At 48.8% G+C, this 22,892-nt stretch overlaps 1 protein-coding gene across 1 annotated transcript in view; it reads right to left on the reverse strand.

Moving 5' to 3' along the window:
• Positions 1 to 22,892, reverse strand: part of PLA2G4D (phospholipase A2 group IVD) — a 184,471-nt gene that overhangs the window by 82,766 nt on the left and 78,813 nt on the right. The window contains exons 5-8 of the mRNA XM_069638290.1: positions 21,174 to 21,305; positions 10,165 to 10,205; positions 5,737 to 5,779; positions 759 to 816 (exon numbers count right to left, since the gene is read on the reverse strand). Coding sequence (XP_069494391.1) covers positions 759 to 816; positions 5,737 to 5,779; positions 10,165 to 10,205; positions 21,174 to 21,305 — 274 coding nt within the window. The remainder of the gene's footprint in view (positions 1 to 758; positions 817 to 5,736; positions 5,780 to 10,164; positions 10,206 to 21,173; positions 21,306 to 22,892) is intronic.

Consider the following 22,892-nt stretch of genomic DNA (forward strand, 5'->3'; position numbering starts at 1 on the left):
CTACATCCGAGAAGTATTGGGGAAGAGGAGGCAGAGGCATGGGTAAAGATGGGTGTGAGAGACAGAGCAGCGATAAAGAAGGACTGATATAGGTTTGAAGCCACATCTGGGAAAATCCACAGTCCTTATAAATTACAATGGCTTATGATGCCAACCGCACAACAGTAGTGAAGTGTATACCGACAACGGAGAGCCCAGGAATCATGTGACACACAGCTGCCAAGTGGCCCTGTGCCATGCATGACAACTCGAACCAGTTATTTTTTTCCCCATGGCATGCTGGGACTTGTAGTACGTTTACCCATTGTAAGTAGTGGCCTACAAGTCCCATCATGCAAAGCTAAACGCCAGAACTGCCTCATGATGTCATGCATGACAAGGGGGGCACTTGGCATCTGTTATAACACTGGGTTTATCGAGCTACTAAATAGTACAGTCCAGTCACATTTCCAGCATCCTCACAATGAATAAGAATGCACATAATTTGCATAAAAATAATGTTAATGGATAATGGGCGTATATTTATGTGTTCACTGTGAACATTCGACAGAATGCCGCTCTTCGCTGCATCGACCGGCTAGCTCGCCCTCGATACAGCTTCTGTGACAATGTTCAAGTAATGTGCACAACACAGCTAACCTGCAGTGAAAGGGTTCAGAGGAAGACAGTTTATGGCAAGGGTCGAGGTAGGGTCACGCTCCAGACTCCTATTGACCTCATTACTTAAAAATAAAACAATCTTAAAGAGACGGTCCCACCTTTGAAATCTTCCGGACTATTGTCGACTTCGACTTGTAAACAGGAAAGCTCACGTGCCTGCGGAGACAGAAAAGAGAACAGTGAGAGTTTATTTTGTTTCCTGTGCGGCAGCCTTCGTGGGGCGGGCTCGTTTCCGGCTCTCGCATGGGCCCCTGAGCAGCTCAGCACCCTCATTGTCCTGGGCTGCTCCCGGGTGGCTCTCGCGCCCTAGTTTCCTGCAGGCGCGGCAGTGTCAGGTGGATGTTTTCGTAACAGGAGAAGTCGTTTAGCAGCATTTATAATTAAGACTTCTGGTTCGGAGAGCTGAGAACTAAGCGTTCATATTTCTCAGTTATGCTAAGAAGTGAAGCAATCGTTAGGGGTGTACAGAAATGCAGCTTCGAGTAAGTATTGGGTCGAATACTGGTTGAAAATTAAACATTCGGCTTCAGACAAATATTTAATTATCACTCGATACTGAATATTTTCCCCTACAAATTACTTTTGAAGTTGTCCCTGCAATCATTGAGGCATGTTTTATCCTTTAAACGGATCAATAAACAAATGCTGATGTCAATTTTTTGATCGAGTACAGGCAGAGCAGAGGTGTGAACGTGCAAACTATGGGCCTCGTTACAAGTTTGCCGGTTCGGAAACGACGGTGCTGGTAAGCTTACTGACACGATTGTTTCCAGACCTGCAAACTATGAGTCTGCCTACCAGAGCCGCTGTGCCCGACAGGGAAGACCCTGCTGGACACAGCGGGCACGGTAGGCAGACTCTTCACGCAAGCACAGGTTACCGTTATTAACGGTGCTGGTGCTTCCGTGTTCTCGGCGTCTGACTTTCTGGAACGTCGGGGTTGTAATACGCAAGTGTTACCGGCAAGCCAGGCGCCGGTAAATCTTACAAGTCCGGCGGCAACCCGCCGGTACCACCGGCAGAGTTACCGCCAGACTTGTAATGAGGCCCAATGTCCCTGCCCTTCAAATGCTGGACAGACAGACTTCCATCTGGTGGTTCGCTGGGGAGGGTGAGCTGAAGCAAGAATCTCAATATTTTGAATGTACCTCTGGTTTCCCGTGTATTGACCATTGAGCAGGAACAATACTTTATGAAGTCTATATTGGAAACGGTATTTTCTTTAGACGTGCACTGATTTGCTGATGACCCGTGTGAGAAACCTGAAATGTACAGGTTCCAAACCCACCAATGCCGAATCCAAATAATATACTAAGTGGATTAATATAGATGTTAGGTCCCAAACCCTGAGTAAAATAGCTCAGGAGGTAATGTACCTGCAGCAAAGTACTGTATTCAGCCTGCAGGCCAAGATTATAAAGCAAGCAAGATGGCTCAGTGGGAAGTGTGCCTGCGGCAGAGATGTGCTCGTAATATTGAAACACCTGCCCTCCCACTTTCTCATGTTGCCAAAATGAGTCCCTTTGGATTGAGTAAAAGTGGCAGATGTTTTTAAAGAATGTGGCTAATTATGTTTTACCAAAATGCCCCAGTCTGTGGCAGCAGAAATATTCCTCCCAGCATTAGAAAGTTAAGTTAAAAAAGAGGCATATTTTCATATATCATTACATCCTGGAATTAAAGCAACCATGCCTACTGTACTATAAACCAAAACCCATTATGATTTCATAATAATATTAAATGAACGTAGTACTCATTTTCAGTTTCATCTTTGTTATGTTTACAGTCTACTCTGTCATGAGGATATTGATAGTCACAGAGGAATGAAGGAACCACGGGGATGAACAAATCAGTGCTACCATCTTCCTTTAGAGATCCACAAAACTCTGCGGTATCCCTATGACCTACCGCAGGGGGTATTTTATTCCTTATAATACATGGTAATGCCATCATCTCCTTCAATACTTGATCCCTTGCTCACTCTGGGGCAAGACGTGCTCCGGGTGTTGAAATGTGGAATAAATAAAGTATCTACTCAGTTGGGGAAAGCCTGTTGATGTACAACTTGTAATGTGTTGCAAGCAAATATTTCAAGCAGTTGAATGAAAATGCATGTAGAAGCCACTCTGTGGTTTGGAATGAGTGACAACATGAAAATAGAATCTTGCCATCATGTACTAATTCCCAACTGTGCACTAACTTAATGTACCTCTACCAATACCTCCTTGCTTATCAAATAACAACTGTAAATAGGCCAAGAACTTTAATTTAAAAAAGAGGAGTTTGGTGCGCCTTTAATTTAGCATTTTATTATTATTATTATTATCACTATTATTCAGCTATCTATATATATAACTGTGAAATTGTGTTTGTTTGTTCGGGGTTGGTTCCAGCCGCATAACAGTTGGAGGGCTGAAATTGGCCCATGGTCGGCATACTCTCTGGGGTGTACTGGCAATAGTGACATTTGACCAACCCAACCCATTTGCCCTGCGATTTTTGGATTTTTCAATAATAGGAAGTTAGAACACAAAATAACATACACAAGGCCATAACAGACCCCCACTGCATGTCAGCTACAGACTCGGGCAACGCCGGGGTGTATGGGGTGTATGCATAGCGCAGCATGCCCAAAGGCCTCGGAATTTAGTGGCAGCTGGAAATCTCAGAATGAAGTGGTCAGTAGACCAGAACGCTCCCATGGCACTCTGATGCACCTTAAATTCGGCCTGACGTGCTTTGCAAATAACCATACGAACCCAAAACTCATCTGTCCAACTACCCATCCAGCTGACTACCCACCCATAAGTCTGCATGTCCATTTACCCATTCATCCAACCACTCATCCATGCAACCATTCCTCCTCCAATCACCCATCCATGCGACCATTCCGCTATCCACATCCACCTACTCACCCACCAATCCCATCACCCAACTCTAATGACCCATCCACCCAACCACGCATCCATCCAACCACCCATCCATCCAATCACCCATCCATGCGACCATTCCTCTATCCAACATCCACCTACTGACCCACCAATCCCATCACCCAACTCTAATGACCCCTCCACCCAACCACGCATCCATCCAACCACCCATCCATCCAATCACCCATCCATGCGACCATTCCTCTATCCAACATCCACCTACTGACCCACCAATCCCATCACCCAACTCTAATGACCCATCCACCCAACCACGCATCCATCCAACCACCCATCCATCCAATCACCCATCCATGCGACCATTCCTCTATCCAACATCCACCTACTGACCCACCAATCCCATCACCCAACTCTAATGACCCATCCACCCAACCACGCATCCATCCAACCACCCATCCATCCAATCACCCATCCATGCGACCATTCCTCTATCCAACATCCACCTACTGACCCACCAATCCCATCACCCAACTCTAATGACCCATCCACCCAACCACGCATCCATCCAACCACCCATCCATCCAATCACCCATCCATGCGACCATTCCTCTATCCAACATCCACCTACTGACCCACCAATCCCATCACCCAACTCTAATGACCCATCCACCCAACCATGCATCCATCCAACCACCCATCCATCCAATTACCCATCCATGCGACCATTCCTCTATCCAACATCCACCTACTGACCCACCAATCCCATCACCCAACTCTAATGACCCATCCACCCAACCACGCATCCATCCAACCACCCATCCATCCAATCACCCATCCATGCAAGCATTCCTCTATCCAACATCCACCTGCTCACCCACCAATCCCGTCACACGCCACCCAACTCTAACGATTCATCCATTCATATAAAAGTTTGGCAATTGTAGTCCATGCCACAAGCCACTTCCAAACTTGGCAAAGACACCCACCTGGGATGATATGAAGATGCCAGCATGGGTAACATCGTCATGTAAATGTAATAGTGAGTTGTGCTGTGCCAGCAGACTCTGGGGTAACCAGACCTTGGTCAGTGGGGATGAAATGGGACATGGGGGAGGAGCAGGAACAGATCGTCTGAAGGGAGGGAATTGCAGGAGACCGGGGAGATGGGGAAGTGTTCGTTTCTGCGGTGTCGATGTGCGGTCTCTCGTGGGTGGTGCAGCGAGCGAGAATGGGTGGCGAGGAAAGAGCGTGCCATTGGTGAGGGCATAGTTGGCAGGTGTTTTAGGCAGTCCGACGTAGTCCGTGCAGTTACCAGTGGAGTCTGAGTGGTGGAGAGAGAGGGATGGTCTCAGGGGGAGCCTTGCCGCATGGAACATGCAGGACCAGAGGCAAGCACCAGGCCGCGAGAGCCTGCGGTGGCCGTGACGTAGGCTCTAGGTTACAGCGGAGTCAGTCGTTGCTTGTGTGCACGGGTAAGGGGGTGGGGCTGGAGGAAGGAGATGGAGAAGTTCAGGGCCATGTCCTCAGTATCCAAACCTGCTTGCCACCCTTCCGGGCCTGACCTGGGAAATGAAAGGTCTGTGTATCTGGCGGTGTCACCCCCGTCAACGAAACACCACCCTATTGTTCCAGTTCATGATCCCTTGACCCCGTAAGTCTATGCAAAAAGGACGTTCATACTCGTCCTTGGTACTTAAGGGGTTAAGAGGTTGCGAAGGAAGGAAGGAAGGAAGGAAGGAAGGAAGGAAGGAAGGAAGGAAGGAAGGAAGGAAGGAAGGAAGGAAGGAAGGAAGGAAGGAAGGAAGGAAGGGAGGGAGGGAGGGAGGGAGGGAGGGAGGGAGGGAGGGAGGGAGGGAGGGAAGAAGGCGCAAGGGAGGAAGGGAGGAAGGGAGGAAGGGAGGAAGGAAGGAAGGAAGGAAGGAAGGAAGGAAGGAAGGAAGGGAGGGAGGGAGGGAGGGAGGGAGGGAGGGAGGGAGGAAGGAAGGAAGGAAGGAAGGAAGGAAGGAAGGAAGGAAGGAAGGAAGGAAGGAAGGAAGGAAGGAAGGAAGGAAGGAAGGAAGGAAGGAAGGAAGGAAGGAAGGAAGGAAGGAAGGAAGGAAGGAAGGAAGGAAGGAAGGAAGGAAGGAAGGAAGGAATTGTAAATAGTTACCACTAATACTCCATTCGCCAAGTAATTGTAAATAGTTACCACTAATACTCCATTCGCCAAGTATTTTTCAAACGATCCAGGGCTGAAAGAGATGTACACATTGTAAATACAAAATAAAATTCTTACAAAAAACAATATTCCTTTTTAAAAATAAAGTGTGGCGGCATAACTGAAAGTTGTGTTCATAACATGGATCGATTTCCCGTGGGATTTTCATTTTGCATACAAGTCTCGTTTGATGCTACACTGACATCTAGTGGACATTTATATTGAAACAATGTTCATACATCAGTTATTTTATTTCGAAATGAGTGCAAAGCGCCTTACTGTTTGGGTGACCACTTGCAAACTTTCCTTTGAGTGAACAGCGGACATTAAGCTCTCTCATATCAAATAGTCACCGTCCCTTGCAGAACCTTTCTTCATAAATCATTGTTTTAGTCACTTTAAGGCCACCTCTGTACTGTACCGCCCCTTGTATCTCTCTCTTTCTCCCTCTCCCTTCTCTTTCTCTCATTTTGTCACTTCCCTCCTTCCTCACACTTTACTTATGCTCCTTTACTATTTTTGCTTTCTCCTTCTTTCCTCCATTCATCTCCATGTCACCGTTTCTTTACCAGTCTCTCTCCCTTTAACTCACCCTCTCGCGTCATGGAGATTGGCAGTGTGTTACTTGCATTTTTTGGGCGGAAACGGATTTAGGAGATTGGACTCAGTGGCCGTGCTTCCTCCATTATTTAGGTGGGGTTAACCCCTCCCACTTTAACTCCATAAACCCCATAAACCGTGGGATTTACCCCAGCCAGAATTCCCGCTCGCGGTAAATTGCAAAATCCTCATTTTCTCTTGTGGACTCCGAAGACGTCGACTAATTCACAAATACTGCCGCCCTTAATCTGACGGTGAATGCGCGGGTTCTCTGGGGCATGAGCACCCGCGGGGAAGTCAATGTGCACTAAATGTTCCTACACTCTCAATGGAACGTACTGAAAATACAGTCGCCCACCCTCGGAAATTCAAAGTTGGGTCCCCTAACTCCGACCCTCCTAGTGAGTGGTACATGCTTATGTCGTCGCCTCTCTCTCCACCTTTCTTCCCGGCCCTCTCTCTTTCCTTCTGCTGTGTTTATAAGAGCTGCTCGGGCCCGGATAACCTGTTTCCTCAGTCTGTCTTCTTGAAGAGTTCTTCGAGGGTCGAAGGTCAGAATGGAATTTGACACCTAGGCTTTGATCTTTCCTGATGGCCGCAGCGTAAGGAATTCTGATAGAGGGGCCCAGTAAAGAGGGAGGGTGGTTGGTTTGACAGGCAGGGCTGGCCCTGGGATCTGTGGGGCATGTGGCGACGGCACAGAAGGCCCATGCCTAAGGCCAGTCCTGTTGGCAGGGCCTTCCATCAGTCAGGGAGATCCGATTGAGTTTCATCCAGTTTTTGATGCGCTCCAAGCACTGCCTATCGGGGTCAGACTGGGGCATAAAATTGACTCGGGTACCAATGTAAAAGTGGCCCACAATTGAAAATGGCAATTCAGTCCTTTTCTGACAGTTTGGCTAGTACCCAAGCAGGAGGCTTTTGATCAAATGTGATGCAAATTGTGCATTTTAAAGAATATGTATTCAGTAACACTGGCCAAAACTACTAGCCGCATGGTGAGGTAAGTGGCCAACTTTGACCAAAAAACGGGCCCACGCTAGCATTTTGGGTTCTTGGTTCGGGTATTGGTCTATTGCCCTTTAGGCCAGTCCGAGCCTGGTACCTGAATGACCAACGACTCCTCCTCTACCTTATGGCGGACCGTGTCGTGGGTTCACGTGGATGTTCATTTTTGTAGTTGCCAATCCATTCAGCCCGAAGTGAAATGGGCGCAATGCGATAAGCGATCGGGCCAATCCCTACAGTATATCATCGCCTGGATTTTAGAAAGTCGTGATGGTTCAAAAAAGGCAAACGCCATGCGAGCGCAGTGGTCGGAGGGCCTGAAGTAGGATGGAGGCGATAAGGTGGAGTCTGGGGGTGCAGAGAGATGGAGAAGAAGCATCAGTGCACAGTGGTGATCAGCTTCACTTTGATGCCATAAGCATTGATCCCATGCCTTGAGCGCAGTGGAATACAAGACCAGGACCCGCCTTAGCCGCGGCAGCGCCCCGGGCAGCAAAACAATAATGTGGTGCGCCCCTCCTCCCCATGCGCACCCCTGGTCATGCAGGGGGCGCCAATTCTTTCAATAGGCACCGATGCATAAACATCAGCGCCCTATTGTTATCAAATGTGCCCCGAGCGGGTGACTTTGAAAGACTCCCCCGAGCTGGCGAGGTGGATGGCTATTGGACCCCCGGATGGCTGCCCGGCCGCCCGGTACAAGCCGGTTTTGCTCTGGATGTTATGAGTAGTAGAGCCAGTCAAGGTCTGCGGCACAGACTTTTCTATTGAAAAAATATTTTTTTAAAGCACAGAATTGAAACATTTCTAGCAGATTTTAGACATCAGCTGCAAATTTGGAAATGTTCTAGGGGACTTGCAGCCTCTGTCATCGAACTTAGAGAATTGTTTGCTCTGGCTACCAAATCGAGTCAGCGAGAAGGCCATCGGGTTCATAAAGGAATGGAGAATGAGGGGGCGTGGATGTTGGGGGTCAGCAGCGGAGCTGTAAACATAGACTTGTCATCAAAGCAGGCACTGCTGTCTTAATATTCAGGTAGTGTGAAAATCCATAGGCACAGCAGGCCCAAATCACAGGGCCTTTTTTGACCTAAGTGGCACACTGCCATCACATGCGCCCTCTGCACAAAGGGCTCTGAACGTGGGCATCAGGGAAACACAAAAACGGATGCGCTTAAGAATGATGAAAAATAGAAACTAGCCCCTCAGGTTAACAGGGATGTGAATGGCACTGAAGGATCATTCTGGCCCTGCTAGGCACTTTTTTTTAACTGGGACAGCAACGGCATCGAGGGCTGCTCCATATGCATTTCTCAAACACGAATGGAAATGCTTTTTATTTTCCTTTTTCGTGAATGTCTCACTGTGACGAGCCCTTTATGGGCACATCACGGACACGTGTGCTCCAGTCTTGGGAGGATAGCTCAGTGGCACTGTGCTCGCCTTGGAAGCAAAACCACACGGAGCAACACAGGTTGGATCCCCGGGTCCATGCTTAGAAACCTCTGGGTATTAAGCGCGTTATAAATAACCTATCATATCATATCTACATGCGTGCTGGGCCCCTATATAACATCTCACACGCAACATGGATGTATTCATCCCTCCTTTCCATGCAAGTCACAAACGTGCATCCTGCTTAAACTGAGAGATAGACATGTACATGTACACTGTCATGTGCACAGATGTTCACTTTTCTCCCAGAGTTGTTTTTCCCCACAGTTGCCTGAGAAATATTTCCACGCATGTTTACATTATTTTCCCGTAGACCGATACTGCCTCTAGCGGCGAGAGATGAGAAGTCTCAACATTTTACAGGATAGATCTCATAGATTCCATGGTCTCTGGGATTGTTCAGGTGGGTCTGTTCAGGAGGAGGACTAGTAGAGGTGTTTATGTAGGGTGGGGGGGGGGGGGGGGGGGCGCTGAGGCAGGGCTTTCACCCCAGAGACATGTGTCGTAATTTTGTGACGATTTAAGAAATGACGAGCAGCTGACTTTGGCGAACCCGGCTTTAAAGATATAAGCCGGTGATCAGAATGTTTTCAAAGACTTGATGATCTTGGTAATGTCGGTCCCTAAGTAGGAGCGAACCCCTCAAAGACTTTTAGGCTTAGAAATCCTAGTTTGAGAGGCCTCGATTGAGGGCAGGGTCAAAGCGCTTGAGGTTATGGTGCAACTCTTGTCCTGGGGGAAGGTTGTTGAAAGGGTTGGATGCCTGATGCCTTTGCACTGGAAGAGGCAGCAGCGGAGATCCTCTTTAGAGTGCTGCGCTCCCGAGTAGAGCGTGCTTCATGCCAGAATAGTGAATGGGACACACCGGGTGTTTCGCATTTTCCTGGTGCTTTTTCAGGGCTCGAGAGCATTTTGTCATTGCTTCCTGTTTATCTGTGAGTCGTTCATGAGTATATATTTTGGGGGATTTGTTTCTCACTGTTCTAGAGGGCCACTATGTCCACTGTATTTTTCACGCAACATTTATAGAGTATTACATCCATTAGAGCGGTCTTGTTGAGGCTGTGAAAGGTAGAAAACGCTGGTGGTAAGAAGTTGGAAAAGATGTTTTCAAGGCATCTGTGTCATATTTAAGATGTATTTTCTCTTAGTGAGGGAATATGATGAATGCCCCTAGAACTTGGAAACCTGGGTGTGAATCTCCGTGTAGCCATTAACTAACCTTGTGACCCTGAGCAAACCCCTGCACCTCGTAATGTCTCTGATCCCTTCCCTGCAAACTTTCCAATTCCTCAAAAACAGGCGAGCCCACACATTAAGCTCTTTATTTGCAAAATGGATAAAGCTCGTACTCACATGATGTCCAGTTTGAATTCCACGTCCATTTCCTCTGCTCCCTGGGAAAAGAAAAGCAAACAAATAGCAGTGCCTGCAGCACCCAGGAGATGCCTTCCCACAGTGTACCCAGGAGATCCCTTCCCACAGTGTACCCAAGAGATGCCTTCCCACAGTGTACCCAGGAGATCCCTTCCCACAGTGTACCCAGGAGATGCCTTCCCACAATGCACCCAAGAGATGCCTTCCCACAGTGCACCCAGGAGATGCCTTCCCACAATGCACCCAGGAGATGCCTTCCCACAATGCACCCAGGAGATGCCTCCCCACAGTGCACCCAGGAGATGCCTTACCACATGTACCCAGGACATGCCTTCCCACAGTGCACCGAGGAGATGCCTTCCCATAACCCAGGAGATGCCTTCCAATAGTGCAACCAGGAGATGCCTTCCCACACTGCAGCCAGGAGATGCCTCTCCACAGTGCACCCAGGAGATGCCTCGCCACAGTACACCCAGGAGATGCCTTCCCACAATGCACCCAGGAGATGCCTCCCCACAGTGCACCCAGGAGATGCCTTACCACATGTACCCAGGACATGCCTTCCCAGAGTGTACCCAGGAGATCCCTTCCCACAGTGTACCCAGGAGATGCCTTCCCACAGTGTACCCAGGAGATGCCTTCCCACAGTGCAACCAGGAGATGCCTTCCCGCACTGCAGCCAGGAGATGCCTTTCCACAGTGCACCCAGGAGATGCCTTCCCACAGTGCACCCAGGAGATGCCTCGCCACAGTGTACCCAGGAGATGCCTTGCCACAGTGCACCCAGGATATGCCTTGCCACAGTGCAGCCAGGAGATGCTGTCCCACAGTGCAGGCAGGAGATGCTTTCCCACAGTGAACCCAGGAGATGCCTTCCCGCAGTGCACCCAGGAGATGCCTCGCCACAGTGTACCCAGGAGATGCCTTGCCACAGTGCACCCAGGATATGCCTTGCCACAGTGCAGCCAGGAGATGCCTTCCCACAGTGCAGGCAGGAGATGCTTTCCCACAATGCACCCAAGAGATGCCTTCCCATAGTGCACCCAGGAGATGCCTTCCCACAATGCACCCAGGAGATGCCTCCACACAGTGCACCCAGGAGATGCCTTCCCACAGTGTACCCAGGAGATCCCTTCCCACAGTGTACCCAGGAGATGCCTTCCCACAGTGCACCCAGGAGATGCCTTCCCACAGTGTACCCAGGAGATGCCTTCCCACAGTGTACCCAGGAGATGCCTTCCCACAATGCACCCAAGAGATGCCTTCCCATAGTGCAGCCAGGAGATGCCTTCCCACAATGCACCCAGGAGATGCCTCCCCACAGTGCACCCAGGAGATGCCTTACCACATGTACCCAGGACATGCCTTCCCACAGTGCACCGAGGAGATGCCTTCCCATAACCCAGGAGATGCCTTCCAATAGTGCAACCAGGAGATGCCTTCCCACACTGCAGCCAGGAGATGCCTCTCCACAGTGCACCCAGGAGATGCCTTGCCACAGTACACCCAGGAGATGCCTTCCCACAATGCACCCAGGAGATGCCTCCCCACAGTGCACCCAGGAGATGCCTTACCACATGTACCCAGGACATGCCTTCCCAGAGTGTACCCAGGAGATCCCTTCCCACAGTGTACCCAGGAGATGCCTTCCCACAGTGTACCCAGGAGATGCCTTCCCACAGTGCAACCAGGAGATGCCTTCCCACACTGCAGCCAGGAGATGCCTTTCCACAGTGCACCCAGGAGATGCCTTCCCACAGTGCACCCAGGAGATGCCTTGCCACAGTGTACCCAGGAGATGCCTTGCCACAGTGCACTCAGGATATGCCTTGCCACAGTGCAGCCAGGATATGCCTTCCCACAGTGCAGGCAGGAGATGCTTTCCCACAGTGAACCCAGGAGATGCCTTCCCGCAGTGCACCCTGGAGATGCCTTCCCATAGTGTACCCAGGAGATCCCTTCCCACAGAGTACCCAGGAGATGCCTTCCCACAATACACCCAGGAGATGCCTTCCCACAATGCACCCAGGAGATGCCTCCCCACAGTGCACCCAGGAGATGCCTTACCACATGTACCCAGGACATGCCTTCCCACAGTGCACCAAGGAGATGCCTTCCCATAACCCAGGAGATGCCTTCCCACAGTGCAACCAGGAGATGCCTTCCCACAGTGCAGCCAGGAAATGCCTTTGCACAGTGCACCCAGGAGATGACTTCCCACAGTGACCCAGGAGATGCCTCGCCACAGTGCACCCAGGAGATGCCTCGCCACAGTGCAGCCAGTAGATGCCCCCCCACAGTGCAGCCAGGAGATGCCTTCCCACAGTGCAGCCAGGAGATGCCTTCCCACAGTGCACCCAGGAGATGCCTTCCCACAATGCACCCAGGAGATGCCTCCACACAGTGCACCCAGGAGATGCCTTACCACATGTACCCAGGAGATGCCTTCCCACAGTGCACCGAGGAGATGCCTTCCCATAACCCAGGAGATGCCTTCCCATAGTGCAACCAGGAGATGCCTTCCCACAGTGCAGCCAGGAAATGCCTTTCCACAGTGCACCCAAGAGATGCCTCCCCACAGTGCACCCAGGAGATGCCTCGCTACAGTGCACCCAGGAGATGCCTTCCCACAGTGCAGCCAGGAGATGCCTTCCCACAGTGCACCGAGGAGATGCCTTCCCATAACCCAGGAGATGCCTTCCCATAATGCAACCAGGAGATGCCTTCCCACAGTGCAGCCAGGAGATGCCTTTCCACAGTGCACCCAAGAGATGCCTCCCCACAGTGCACCCAGGAGATGCCTTCCCACAGTGATCCAGGAGATGCCTCGCCACAGTGCACCCAGGAGATGCCTTGCCACAGTGCAGCCAGGAGATGCCTTCCCACAGTGCAGCCAGGAGATGCCTTCCCACTGTGTACCCAGGAGATCCCTTCCCACAGTGTACCCAGGAGATCCCTTCCCACAGTGCACCCTGGAGATGCCTTCCCACCGTGTACCCAGGAGATCCCTTCCCACAGTGTACCCAGGAGATGCCTTCCCACAATGCACCCATGAGATGCCTTCCTACAGTGCACCCAGGAGATGCTTGCCACAGTGCACCCAGGAGATGCCTTGCCACAGTGCAGCCAGGAGATGCCTTGCCACAGTGCAGCCAGGAGATGCCTTCCCACAGTGCAGCCAGGAGATGCCTTCCCACAGTGTACCCAGGAGATGCCTTCCCACAGTGCACCCAGGAGATGGCTTCCCACCGTATACCCAGGAGATGCCTTCCCACAGTGCACCCAGGAGGTGCCTTCCCACGGTGTACAGTATTCTTAGTTCTTCTTGGCTTTCCTATCATCACCACTGAACAAGTTGCAAACATGGGGCATGTCGTACTCCACTGGCCCTACTCTACTCTTCACAAGTGGGGAAATATTCAAGGTGGAGCACTGCGTATACCAGGCACCCTCTACAGAACGCATGACTGAGGAGCCGGAAACACAGGGAAGGTTCACAAAGAAGTTATTATCAGTAGCTCTGAGTAACTCCTGGAGAATGCTAGTCATCCACAAAAAACTACTATAATTAACTTTGACTTATCTTGGATAATGCTATTCAATTTACAAAAAGTTATTATAAGTAACGCCTGGAAAAGGTTATTCGATTCCCCAAAAAGTTACTATGAGTAGCACTAAGTATCTCAAGGATATTTGATTCACCAAAAAGTTACTATGAGTAACTCTGATGTACTTCTAGGTATGTCTATTCAATTCACATATGTAACTCTAAGTTACTTTTGGAGAAGGCTATTTGATTCACAAACATGTTACTCTGAGTAACTCCTGGAGAATGCTAGTCATCCATAAAAAAGTAACTATAATTAACTCTGAGTAACTCCTGGAGAATGCCAGTCATCCACAAAAAGGTTACTATGAGTAACTCTGGTTAACTCCTAGACAAGGCTTTTACATTTACAAAAAAAGTGAGTGTAACTCGTGGAGAAGGCTGTTCGATTCCCTAAAAAGTTACTATGAGTAACACTAAGTATCTCAAGGCTATTTGATTCACAAAAGAGTTACTATGAGTAACTCTGCCTAACGTCTAGCTATGTATATTTAATTCACAAATATGTAACTCTGAGTAACTCCTGCAAAAGGCTAACTAATTCACAAATAAATGACCACGGTAGCTCTGGGTAACTCCTACAGACAGCTATTCTATTTACAAGATTTGTTACTAGGAGTAACTGAGTATCTCCTAGAGGTGGCTATCAGATTCTCAAAGAAAGGACCTTGGATAATTCTGAGTAATTATTATTCACAAAATAGTTTCCATGGGGAACTTTGACCTACTGGACACATACTCTTAGTAAGAGTAACGCAGGCTACTCAAGATGACTGATTTTCAATCGGGGGTAAATCAGAGATTTTCATAGTAACTTTTTGGGGGGATCCTTCTTTGTGACACTTCTTTCCACTAGTGGTTTGGGGCCCATCTATTAGAAACCCTTCCGGGTAATGGTGCGCTATACAACCATTATATTTCAATCAATGGAACAGCCCTCTCCTGCTAGACATCTTAATCCTATTGGTGGAGAACAAGCAGCATAATAGAAAGAACTAAACTCCCTCATACACATAGGATAAATCCCTTTAAGATGGGAAGATAATTGCAGCCTTCCATTTTCGCCCTCCCCAGGCCGCCAAGGGAGGGGGGGCACACTATCAATTAATTGAGAAGGAGATGGGCAGTCATATCCCTCCAGGGGTGAACCACCGAGCCCTTAGGGACCCGACAAATGGAGTGGTGTGATGTGCTTCCAATAGGGTATGAACGGAAACCTCCTGTAATCATTATGTGCACTGGGCAGGAGGGGGCGCACCTGAGCTGCAATCGAATGCAACTGCAAAGGTATGCACGGCCTGGAAACTCCAACAAGAGGTAGTAGATTGCAACACCTTTACATGCATAACCATGGAACAGATAGAAGCAAAAATAAAAAGCAACACTGTATTTCCTGCCTCCCAACACTCTCACTCTTTTCCCAACAGCATTAAATAAGCCAGAGGTCATGGAAAGTGATGGGCAAGAGTGTGGATGTGAAGATATTAGCAAGGAAATGGGGAGCATATGGAGCGGTGTGCAACAGAGCAGGGCAACGTGGCGCTAATGAGAACAGGCCATATGAGAGCCATTAAGCCCAATGGCAGGGGCAACCCTACTTGTGAATTAGAGGTCAGTCGAAAAGCCTGTTATCCATCTCTGTGCTCGGTCTATTTGAGTCCTGCCTTGACTTACCCTCTTGTTCTGACTTCAAGGATTCTCACCCTCAGACCAGAATCGGTTCCGTCTCCGATCTAGGTGCTGTTCTCTTTCCTGCTCTGCCTAGGCCTGCCAATGCTTTGAGATGCTGGATGGCTCGCATGGGCTAGCTTCTTGGCACGTTGGGGCCATGGACACATTGAAGAGTGTCCTCACAGAGCTTGGTAAATATGTGGTCCTGGGTCTGTTTTTTGGTGTCTTGGCCTTTCTCTTTCCGAGTTCCTCTGTGTTGTGTTTGAGATTGAGATCCGAAATTGACCAGTTCGTGGTCATCTCACTGTGGCTTTGCAGTCTGCCGTTGCTTTGTTCTACGCTTTGTGTCTTCTGGGCGTTTTTGTGAGGACTCTAGTTTCTGTAATTCTGGTGATTCACAGCACCGTCAGGCAACTGTGATCAGGGAACGCGTCCAGCTGCAGCGCGGCACTGTAGTGCCTCCTTCGATCTGTAGCTTGGAAGTTTACGGGCACACAATGAGACCCACCTCAGACAGTTCTGTGATGCTGAGTCTCACCCTCAATCTTCTGCCTCTAATCGATGGGGAGTGTCAGCAGCGCCTTGTGGCTTAAGCGTGGTTCTCTCGACCCCTGTGTTGAGGGTCTGAGGACATGTACGGACCCTCCAAGTGAGGGTTCTAGGCCATGAACATTTTTAGAAGTGTTGCATCACCTCTGAGGTCCCATCTATTGCCTGGCTTCTCTCAATGGTCTCTGGCTTTGTCTTTGCTTTGATTTCAGCTTTTCTTCCCCGTTGGTTATCTTCTTAGGTTTTCTTGCGGTGCTGAAGCAATTCCATTGAAGAAGCTGGAGAAGCTTTTCGTCTAGGCGCTCTGAGGCTGTGGCCTCCCTTAGATCGGCAGCGGGGTAGGTGCAGCGCCCCCTCGTTCATGAAGCTTTTCTTACGCAAATCGTAAAAAAGAAGGGCCCCTGGTGCATTCTCTTGCCCCGCTTTTTATCCACAAGCGAACAAAAAGTGTGTCTATTCACTGTAGTATCATACCATCACCGCGCATACCTTTACTGCGCAAACGGAAAAGGCGAATTTCGACATCCCCATTTCGCCGCATATATATGTGAGGGGTGGGGGAGCTGCAGGGGGCCTCCCACCTTATATATATGTGGGAAAATACTGTAAGAAAAATATCCTTTACTACCTGCTGGTCAGGAATGGATTTCTAATGGTCAGGATTTCTTCTTCCCAGTAGCGGGAGGCTTTCAAACACTTAATCATTTCTTAGAGGAATTAGGAGAAATAAATATATATATTGGGTGGGGGGGTGAACATATGGGGAAAGAGTGGCACGAGGGCAGGGCAAGATGCTCACGTGCACGCAGGTGTGTATTTGGGGCATTACGCACTTGTCGTGTAGCTGGTAGGCTACTTTTTGTCTATTTTGAATGTGGTTGTGTGTTTCCCTTGTGGTTGCCTGGCGTCTGATCCTCGTAGACTCATTCTGGTGGGGTGCTTGTTGTGGCGAGGGAGGGCCCTCATTATTTTCTGTAGTTTCAAGAGGGAGGGGCTGTTATGTCTATTGGGCAGGCAGTTGTTGACAGTGGCCTTGTGCAGTGATCAGTTGAGACACATTTTTAGCTCAGACGCAGACATTTTGTAGCCTTGGCTGCCCGCGCCATGCTTACGAAGCCCAAAACTTGCGTCATAACACTGGCGACGAGGAGGAGATGCAGGCCGCGGCATGGAGTATTGGCTGCATGTGTGTGCGTGTAATCCTCGGGATGTTCGGTCATGAGTTGTGTCCTGCATGTTAAATCGTCCCACCTAAATTTCAGGGATCATGTAGGAGCAATATTTGTCAAAGCATAACCACGATGAGGGTTTCCGCGGTTGCATTTTAAGACCTTGAGTGCTTCGCCCATTTTCACACAGGGAGTCCTGCCAGCGGAACATTCCAGAAGGGCTCTTGGTACTAGGTACAGGGGAGGCTTCTGCACAGGAACTGTCGGCACAAGTCGCACTTGCGGTGCGGTGGTGGAGCAGTTGCAGGCGGCCTATGCAGTGACATGGAAGGTTTGCAAGGAACAGTGGTCTTCATTTGCCGTAACTCTGACAGTAATGGAAGTGTGCCAAAAACGTAGTGGTACTGTGACTCTGGCGGGGGACAGAGTAGGAAGGAAATGAGCAATGTGCAAAACATTTTGCAAGGTCTGCGGTCATGCTGGGTGACAGCCAGTTGAGTTGAAATAGATTTCAGTTTAGCTGTAACTGATATCCGGTGGTAAAATGGAAAAGTGTGCTTTTCCTTCACAAAGAATAGTCCCCGAATCGTGAAAATGGTTACAAAAAGTAGTGGAGCTGTTAACAGTAAAAAATAAAAGTAGTGGAACACCGCTCCCGACCGTTCCCGCTCACTTCGACCACTGAACTACGCTGATCGCTTGGATGACGTTTCCCTGTTGCAGCACCGGAACTTTTCCAGTCCTAGCAACACCCATGCCTGGTAAGAGCCAGAAGACAAACCATGCTTGCCTCTAGACAATGGCACACGACAACTAAACTGGCCCAAACACACAAACCCTCATGGACAAACTAAAACACTTCAGAGTAAGCTACATCTAAAAACGCTCTAACTGAAAATAGATTCAGTAGAAAACAAAAAGCAAAGAGGGTTTGTGTGTTTGGGCCAGTTAGTAACTGAGTGCTGTGGCCTCATGTGAGGTCTAGGATATGTGCCAGGAAGTGCAGTTATAGTACTCGGGTGCAACACAGTTTAGTTGTCGTGCACCATTGTCTAGAGGCAAGCATGTTTTGTCTTCTGGCTCTTACCAGGCCTTGTTTGCAGGGGTGTTGCTAGGACTGGAAAAGATCCGGGGCTGCACTAATGTCAGGACTGTCGGGACTGGGGGCTAGTTAGCCTTTTGGTTGTACCCTGTGAGATTCTATCCGGGGCTACAACCAAAAGATCTTGGGTTATAGCCCCCTAATCCCCCCACCTAGCAACGGCTCTGTTTGTTTGTAGTTGCATGCACGGCCCTCTAGTTTGGCCGTGCTTTTACTTGTACAGGCAGGGAATCTAGGGCTGGATCGAGGGGCTTCAAGGGCAATATTGAGGTTTTTGATATGCTGTTTCCATCTCAGTCCCACCGGTTTCGGGATGTGTGCGTTCCTGGCCACCTGATTGGTTGGTGCCATTCCCCTGGGTACCAATGAGTTTTCTAGGTGTATGCAATGAGTGCAAATTAAATCGCTCCTCCTCACCCCATGCACAGCTGGACGATGCAGGGAGGTCAGAAGCAGCACAGATACAAAGTGTGGCGAGGGCGACATGCTGAAAGGGATTCTGCGGAGGAGAACTTGCACTGTGCAGACCGAGTGTCAAAAGCATCTTAAGGACGAAGTATATGGCAGAGAGCAGTGTTGGACTGAAAGTTTACAGTGATGGGCGAGGTTGGGCACCAGATGCTTGTAGATACCAGGGGTCAAGTCTTAAAAAAGGGGGGGACTCATTGACATACCAATTGAATGTGGTGTCACCAGAAATTAGCATATCAAGGTACCCTCTGAAAAAAGTGGGGGGACTCCGCCCACCCGCGTGTACCCTCGACTTGAGCCCTGGCAGGTACCATTGCACTGTGTAGGAATGTGCGGGCATTGCCAGCATGAGCGGGCACATTTTGGGTGAGAGGAAGCATCCCTGTTGCCAGGAGACGGGATGTTATCGTAGGAAGACCAAGTTTTGATGATGGGCTTCGGGACAGGATAAGCACAGGAGGCAGATTGTGCGAGGGGCCCAGCAAGTCCCTGGGAACCTGGGCGTAATTTCAGGGGGGGGGGCAAGGGTGTTTGTCTACCCCGCCACCTCCAACTTTCAAAGCACAGAATTTTGTCCCTCTCATTTGGCAGGGGCTCCTTTCCTTTAGATGTCATGCCCCCACCCAACATTTTCAGCCAAGTTACTCCACTGCCTGGGAACAGCAAAAACCTTGTGTTACGAACCGATTGGAAGGAGCATGCCTTCTTCTGAATGGCTTGGCAAGATGCAGTGATCAGGGGTGCGAGTTTGTGGGGAGTGCATCAAGAGATTGGGATGGTAAGGGTCTAGTTTATGCTTTTTCAGTCAGTGTAAGGAGATCTGTAAAGAGGTGGTCTCTTGGCTGAGAGATCACTGCTGCCCGGGATGGGGGACTGGACTGTTTGAGGCTCCCTAAATAGCCATTGCCCGAACCACATGAGTGGGGGAGTACCGCAAAGAATTATACGCAAGGGAGAAACAGTTCCTCCGCGAGCAATTGAGGGTCGAGGCCTCCTGTTGCTAGTCAGGGGACTGAATGAGAACAAGTGAGAACAAGTCAGAGTGGAGAGCCAGAGGTGTGGTGAGAGTAGGGCCACATTGATTGCGCCGTGCAGGGGCACATCTCAAAGAGATAGGCGGTGCTTTACCCATATCCTTAAGAGCGAATTGCATAACATGCCGGACCACATTTATTTATTTATTTATTTATTTATTACATTTGTTACACGCCCAGACCCACGGGTATCGGCGAGGTTACAGCGCAAAGTTAGCATGTTACATACACAAATTCACATATTATACAATGCAGTTTTTCAGGACAAGATTACAAATCGTTACACATACAATTGTACGATGTGGGTTACTTGCAGCATGTTTGGGCCCACTAGTAACTGTGTCCTTTCTGCTATTTGAAAAGCCAAGTTTTGAGTGACTTTTGAATCCAGTGAAGGAGCCTTCTTCTTTGATGTTGTTGGGGAGGGAATTCCAATGTTTGGGGGCTAAGTATCGGAAGCTACTGCCTCCTGCTTTGGTATTCTTGTAGCAAGGTATCTCGATGGATAACTAGTTCGGTTGCAAATGCCATCAGCTTGTGGATTCTCCCAGTATGAGGGGGAACATATGTTTCTCTGCAACCTTAGGCTTCTACGTATAAGGATCTGGAATGGCTTAGACCAGGGCTCTGCAACCTTTGTTTGTCCAAATGTTTTTGGACTACAGCTCCCTTCAGCCCCAGCCAGCATGGTCAATTGTGAAGGCTTATGGGAGTAATAGTCCAAAACATCTGGTGAACCACATGATGCAGGCCCCTGGGATGGGGTAGATTTGATAGAAAATATTTTGCCTAACGGAGAAGTGACCGAATCTATTTTATCGAACATCAAAATGAACTTTTGAAACTTTTTTTTAATGCGGGTGAGACACCCTGCAGGCCCCCTAATCCTTCCCGACCCTAACTTTTATGCCTACCCCATAACCCCACCTATTATGCACTCCACATATACCACATTACCTACCATTTTCGGTCAAAAACATTTGGTCCCTTTTCCTTAGGTAAAATTGCATTCGGTTAAATCTACGGTTTCGGGCCCCTGGCTTAAACCTTGCCTAATTTATATGACTACAGAACAAATATCCGTTGGGTCTAATTTATATGGATATATAACATATATGTTGCTACTAGGGGGATTCATTTATATTGTGTTTGCGTTTATTGAGATTATAAACTATAGTGAACTATTTTGAAGTCTTTTATTCTTCGTTTTTGCCACTATGTTTTGTATGTTAGCTTCTGCAGTTGTTGGCCTGCTTGTCCCAGTGGAATTAAATATGTGAGACTGTTTTTAGAGCACAGACTAATCTGAACAAATGAATGTGACATGTTTAACATGGGCATGTATTGCCAAATTGCATTTAAAACCAAAAAAAAACTCCACTTACCTCTGGATTCAGAGCAAAGGTTTTGTACATGGTTTTCCCAGGTCTGACTCCAAGTAAGTCGATGCAAAGAGTGAAGAGGAGGTCATCGTTACTCCCAACGTCCTGATCGTAGACAGACAATTGTAGATTATTCTGGGGGGAAAGAAAATACAAATGTTATACCCACAATGGGAACTCATGAGCCTAGTTGGACAACTGCAATCCTCGGTTCTCTGTGTTGAGCTCATTTATTTAGATACTAGTGTACAGGCCTGTGTACACGGGCCAAAGTGCAGGTTTTCATTCACACAGTGGGACCACTATATAGCCTAAGCCTACAGCTCCCTCTAGCGGTGAGTGACAACAGGCGAAGCTACACAAATTGGACCACTTTATACCCTAAGGCAACAGCTCTCTCCACCGGAGCATTCTGTGCATTCCGGAAGCCTCTACTGCACATGAATGCACCAGACGAATATACATCTGGCCTTTTATTATTATTAGAGGTTGTGCTGGTGCGCCTGTAGGTGGCTACAGGCCATTGGAAATCTGGAGCCAGCATGAATTTCATTAACTCTCCATCCTGCATAAACACATTAAAAATCTCCAATCAGCCCCTCTTTTGTACTGCCAATATGGTGAGCCTGTTTCTCGGAGTACCAAAGATCCGACATGGGGTTTGATAATTGATTAGGATATCCTACTCCCGCCCCTCTCGTCCACACACGTTTTCCCCCTTTTCCTTTTTCCAACACCCATTGCCTGGTTTACCTCAGGTGAAAGTACAATGCACCACTATCTGGACTGGCCTCTGCACCGTACGACTACCTCAATGGTGACGGGTGCATAGGAAAAGCTTGTTAACATAACATCATTACAAAAATCACATTAAGAGGCTGTTTTCCAAGCTGCATGGACCTCTTCTGGCTCAAGCGCTCTGTAGCTTCCGAGCACCTCTTAGGTGCAAGTGTTTTCCAGGTTCCCAGAACCTCTGATGTTCAAGTATTCTTAGGCTTCTCATGGCCTCTCAGGTTTAAGTACTCTCCAGTGTCTCAGCACCTCGCAGGTTAAGTGCTCTCCAGATTCTTAGCACCTCTCAGTTTCAGTGCTCTCCAGATTCTCAGCGCCTCCCAGGCTCAAGTGTTCGCCAGCTTCTCTGCACCTCTCAGGTTCAAATTTTCTCAGGCTTCTCAGGACCTCTCATGTTTAAGTACTCTCTAGTGCCTCACCACCTCTCAGATTCAAGTATTCTCCAGCTTCTCAGCACTTCAAAGATTTCAATTTTTTCCATGTGGTTAGAACCCCTCAGGCTCATGTGTTCTCTGGCCTCTCAGCGCCCCTCAGTTTCAAGTGCTCTCCAGCTTCTCAGCACCTTTCAGGATCAAGTGCTCTCCAGATTCTCAGCGCCTGTCAGGTTCAAGTGCTCTTGAGATTCTGAGCACCCCTCAGGTTCAAGTGTTCGCAGGCTTCTCTACACCTCTTAGGTCCAAGTGTTCTGCAACTTCTTAGAACTTCTCAGGTTCAAGTGTCTCAGGCTTCTCAGGACCGCTCAGTTTCAAGTGCTCTCCAGCTTCTCAGCTCTACTCAGGCATAAGATCTCAGTCTTTCAGCACTTCTCAGGTTTAGTTTTTCTACTTCAGTTTGCTCTTTGGTTGGATGTTCATCTTCCCTCTTCGCTCGATCATGGAATTTAGGCAGTCCTCCGGTATTCCAAGTTACCTCGCTGTCTGCTAGATGTCT

This window comes from Ambystoma mexicanum, chromosome 14, assembly GCF_040938575.1.
Source record: "Ambystoma mexicanum isolate Mex_15411 chromosome 14, UKY_AmexF1_1, whole genome shotgun sequence".
NCBI lineage: Eukaryota > Metazoa > Chordata > Amphibia > Caudata > Ambystomatidae > Ambystoma > Ambystoma mexicanum.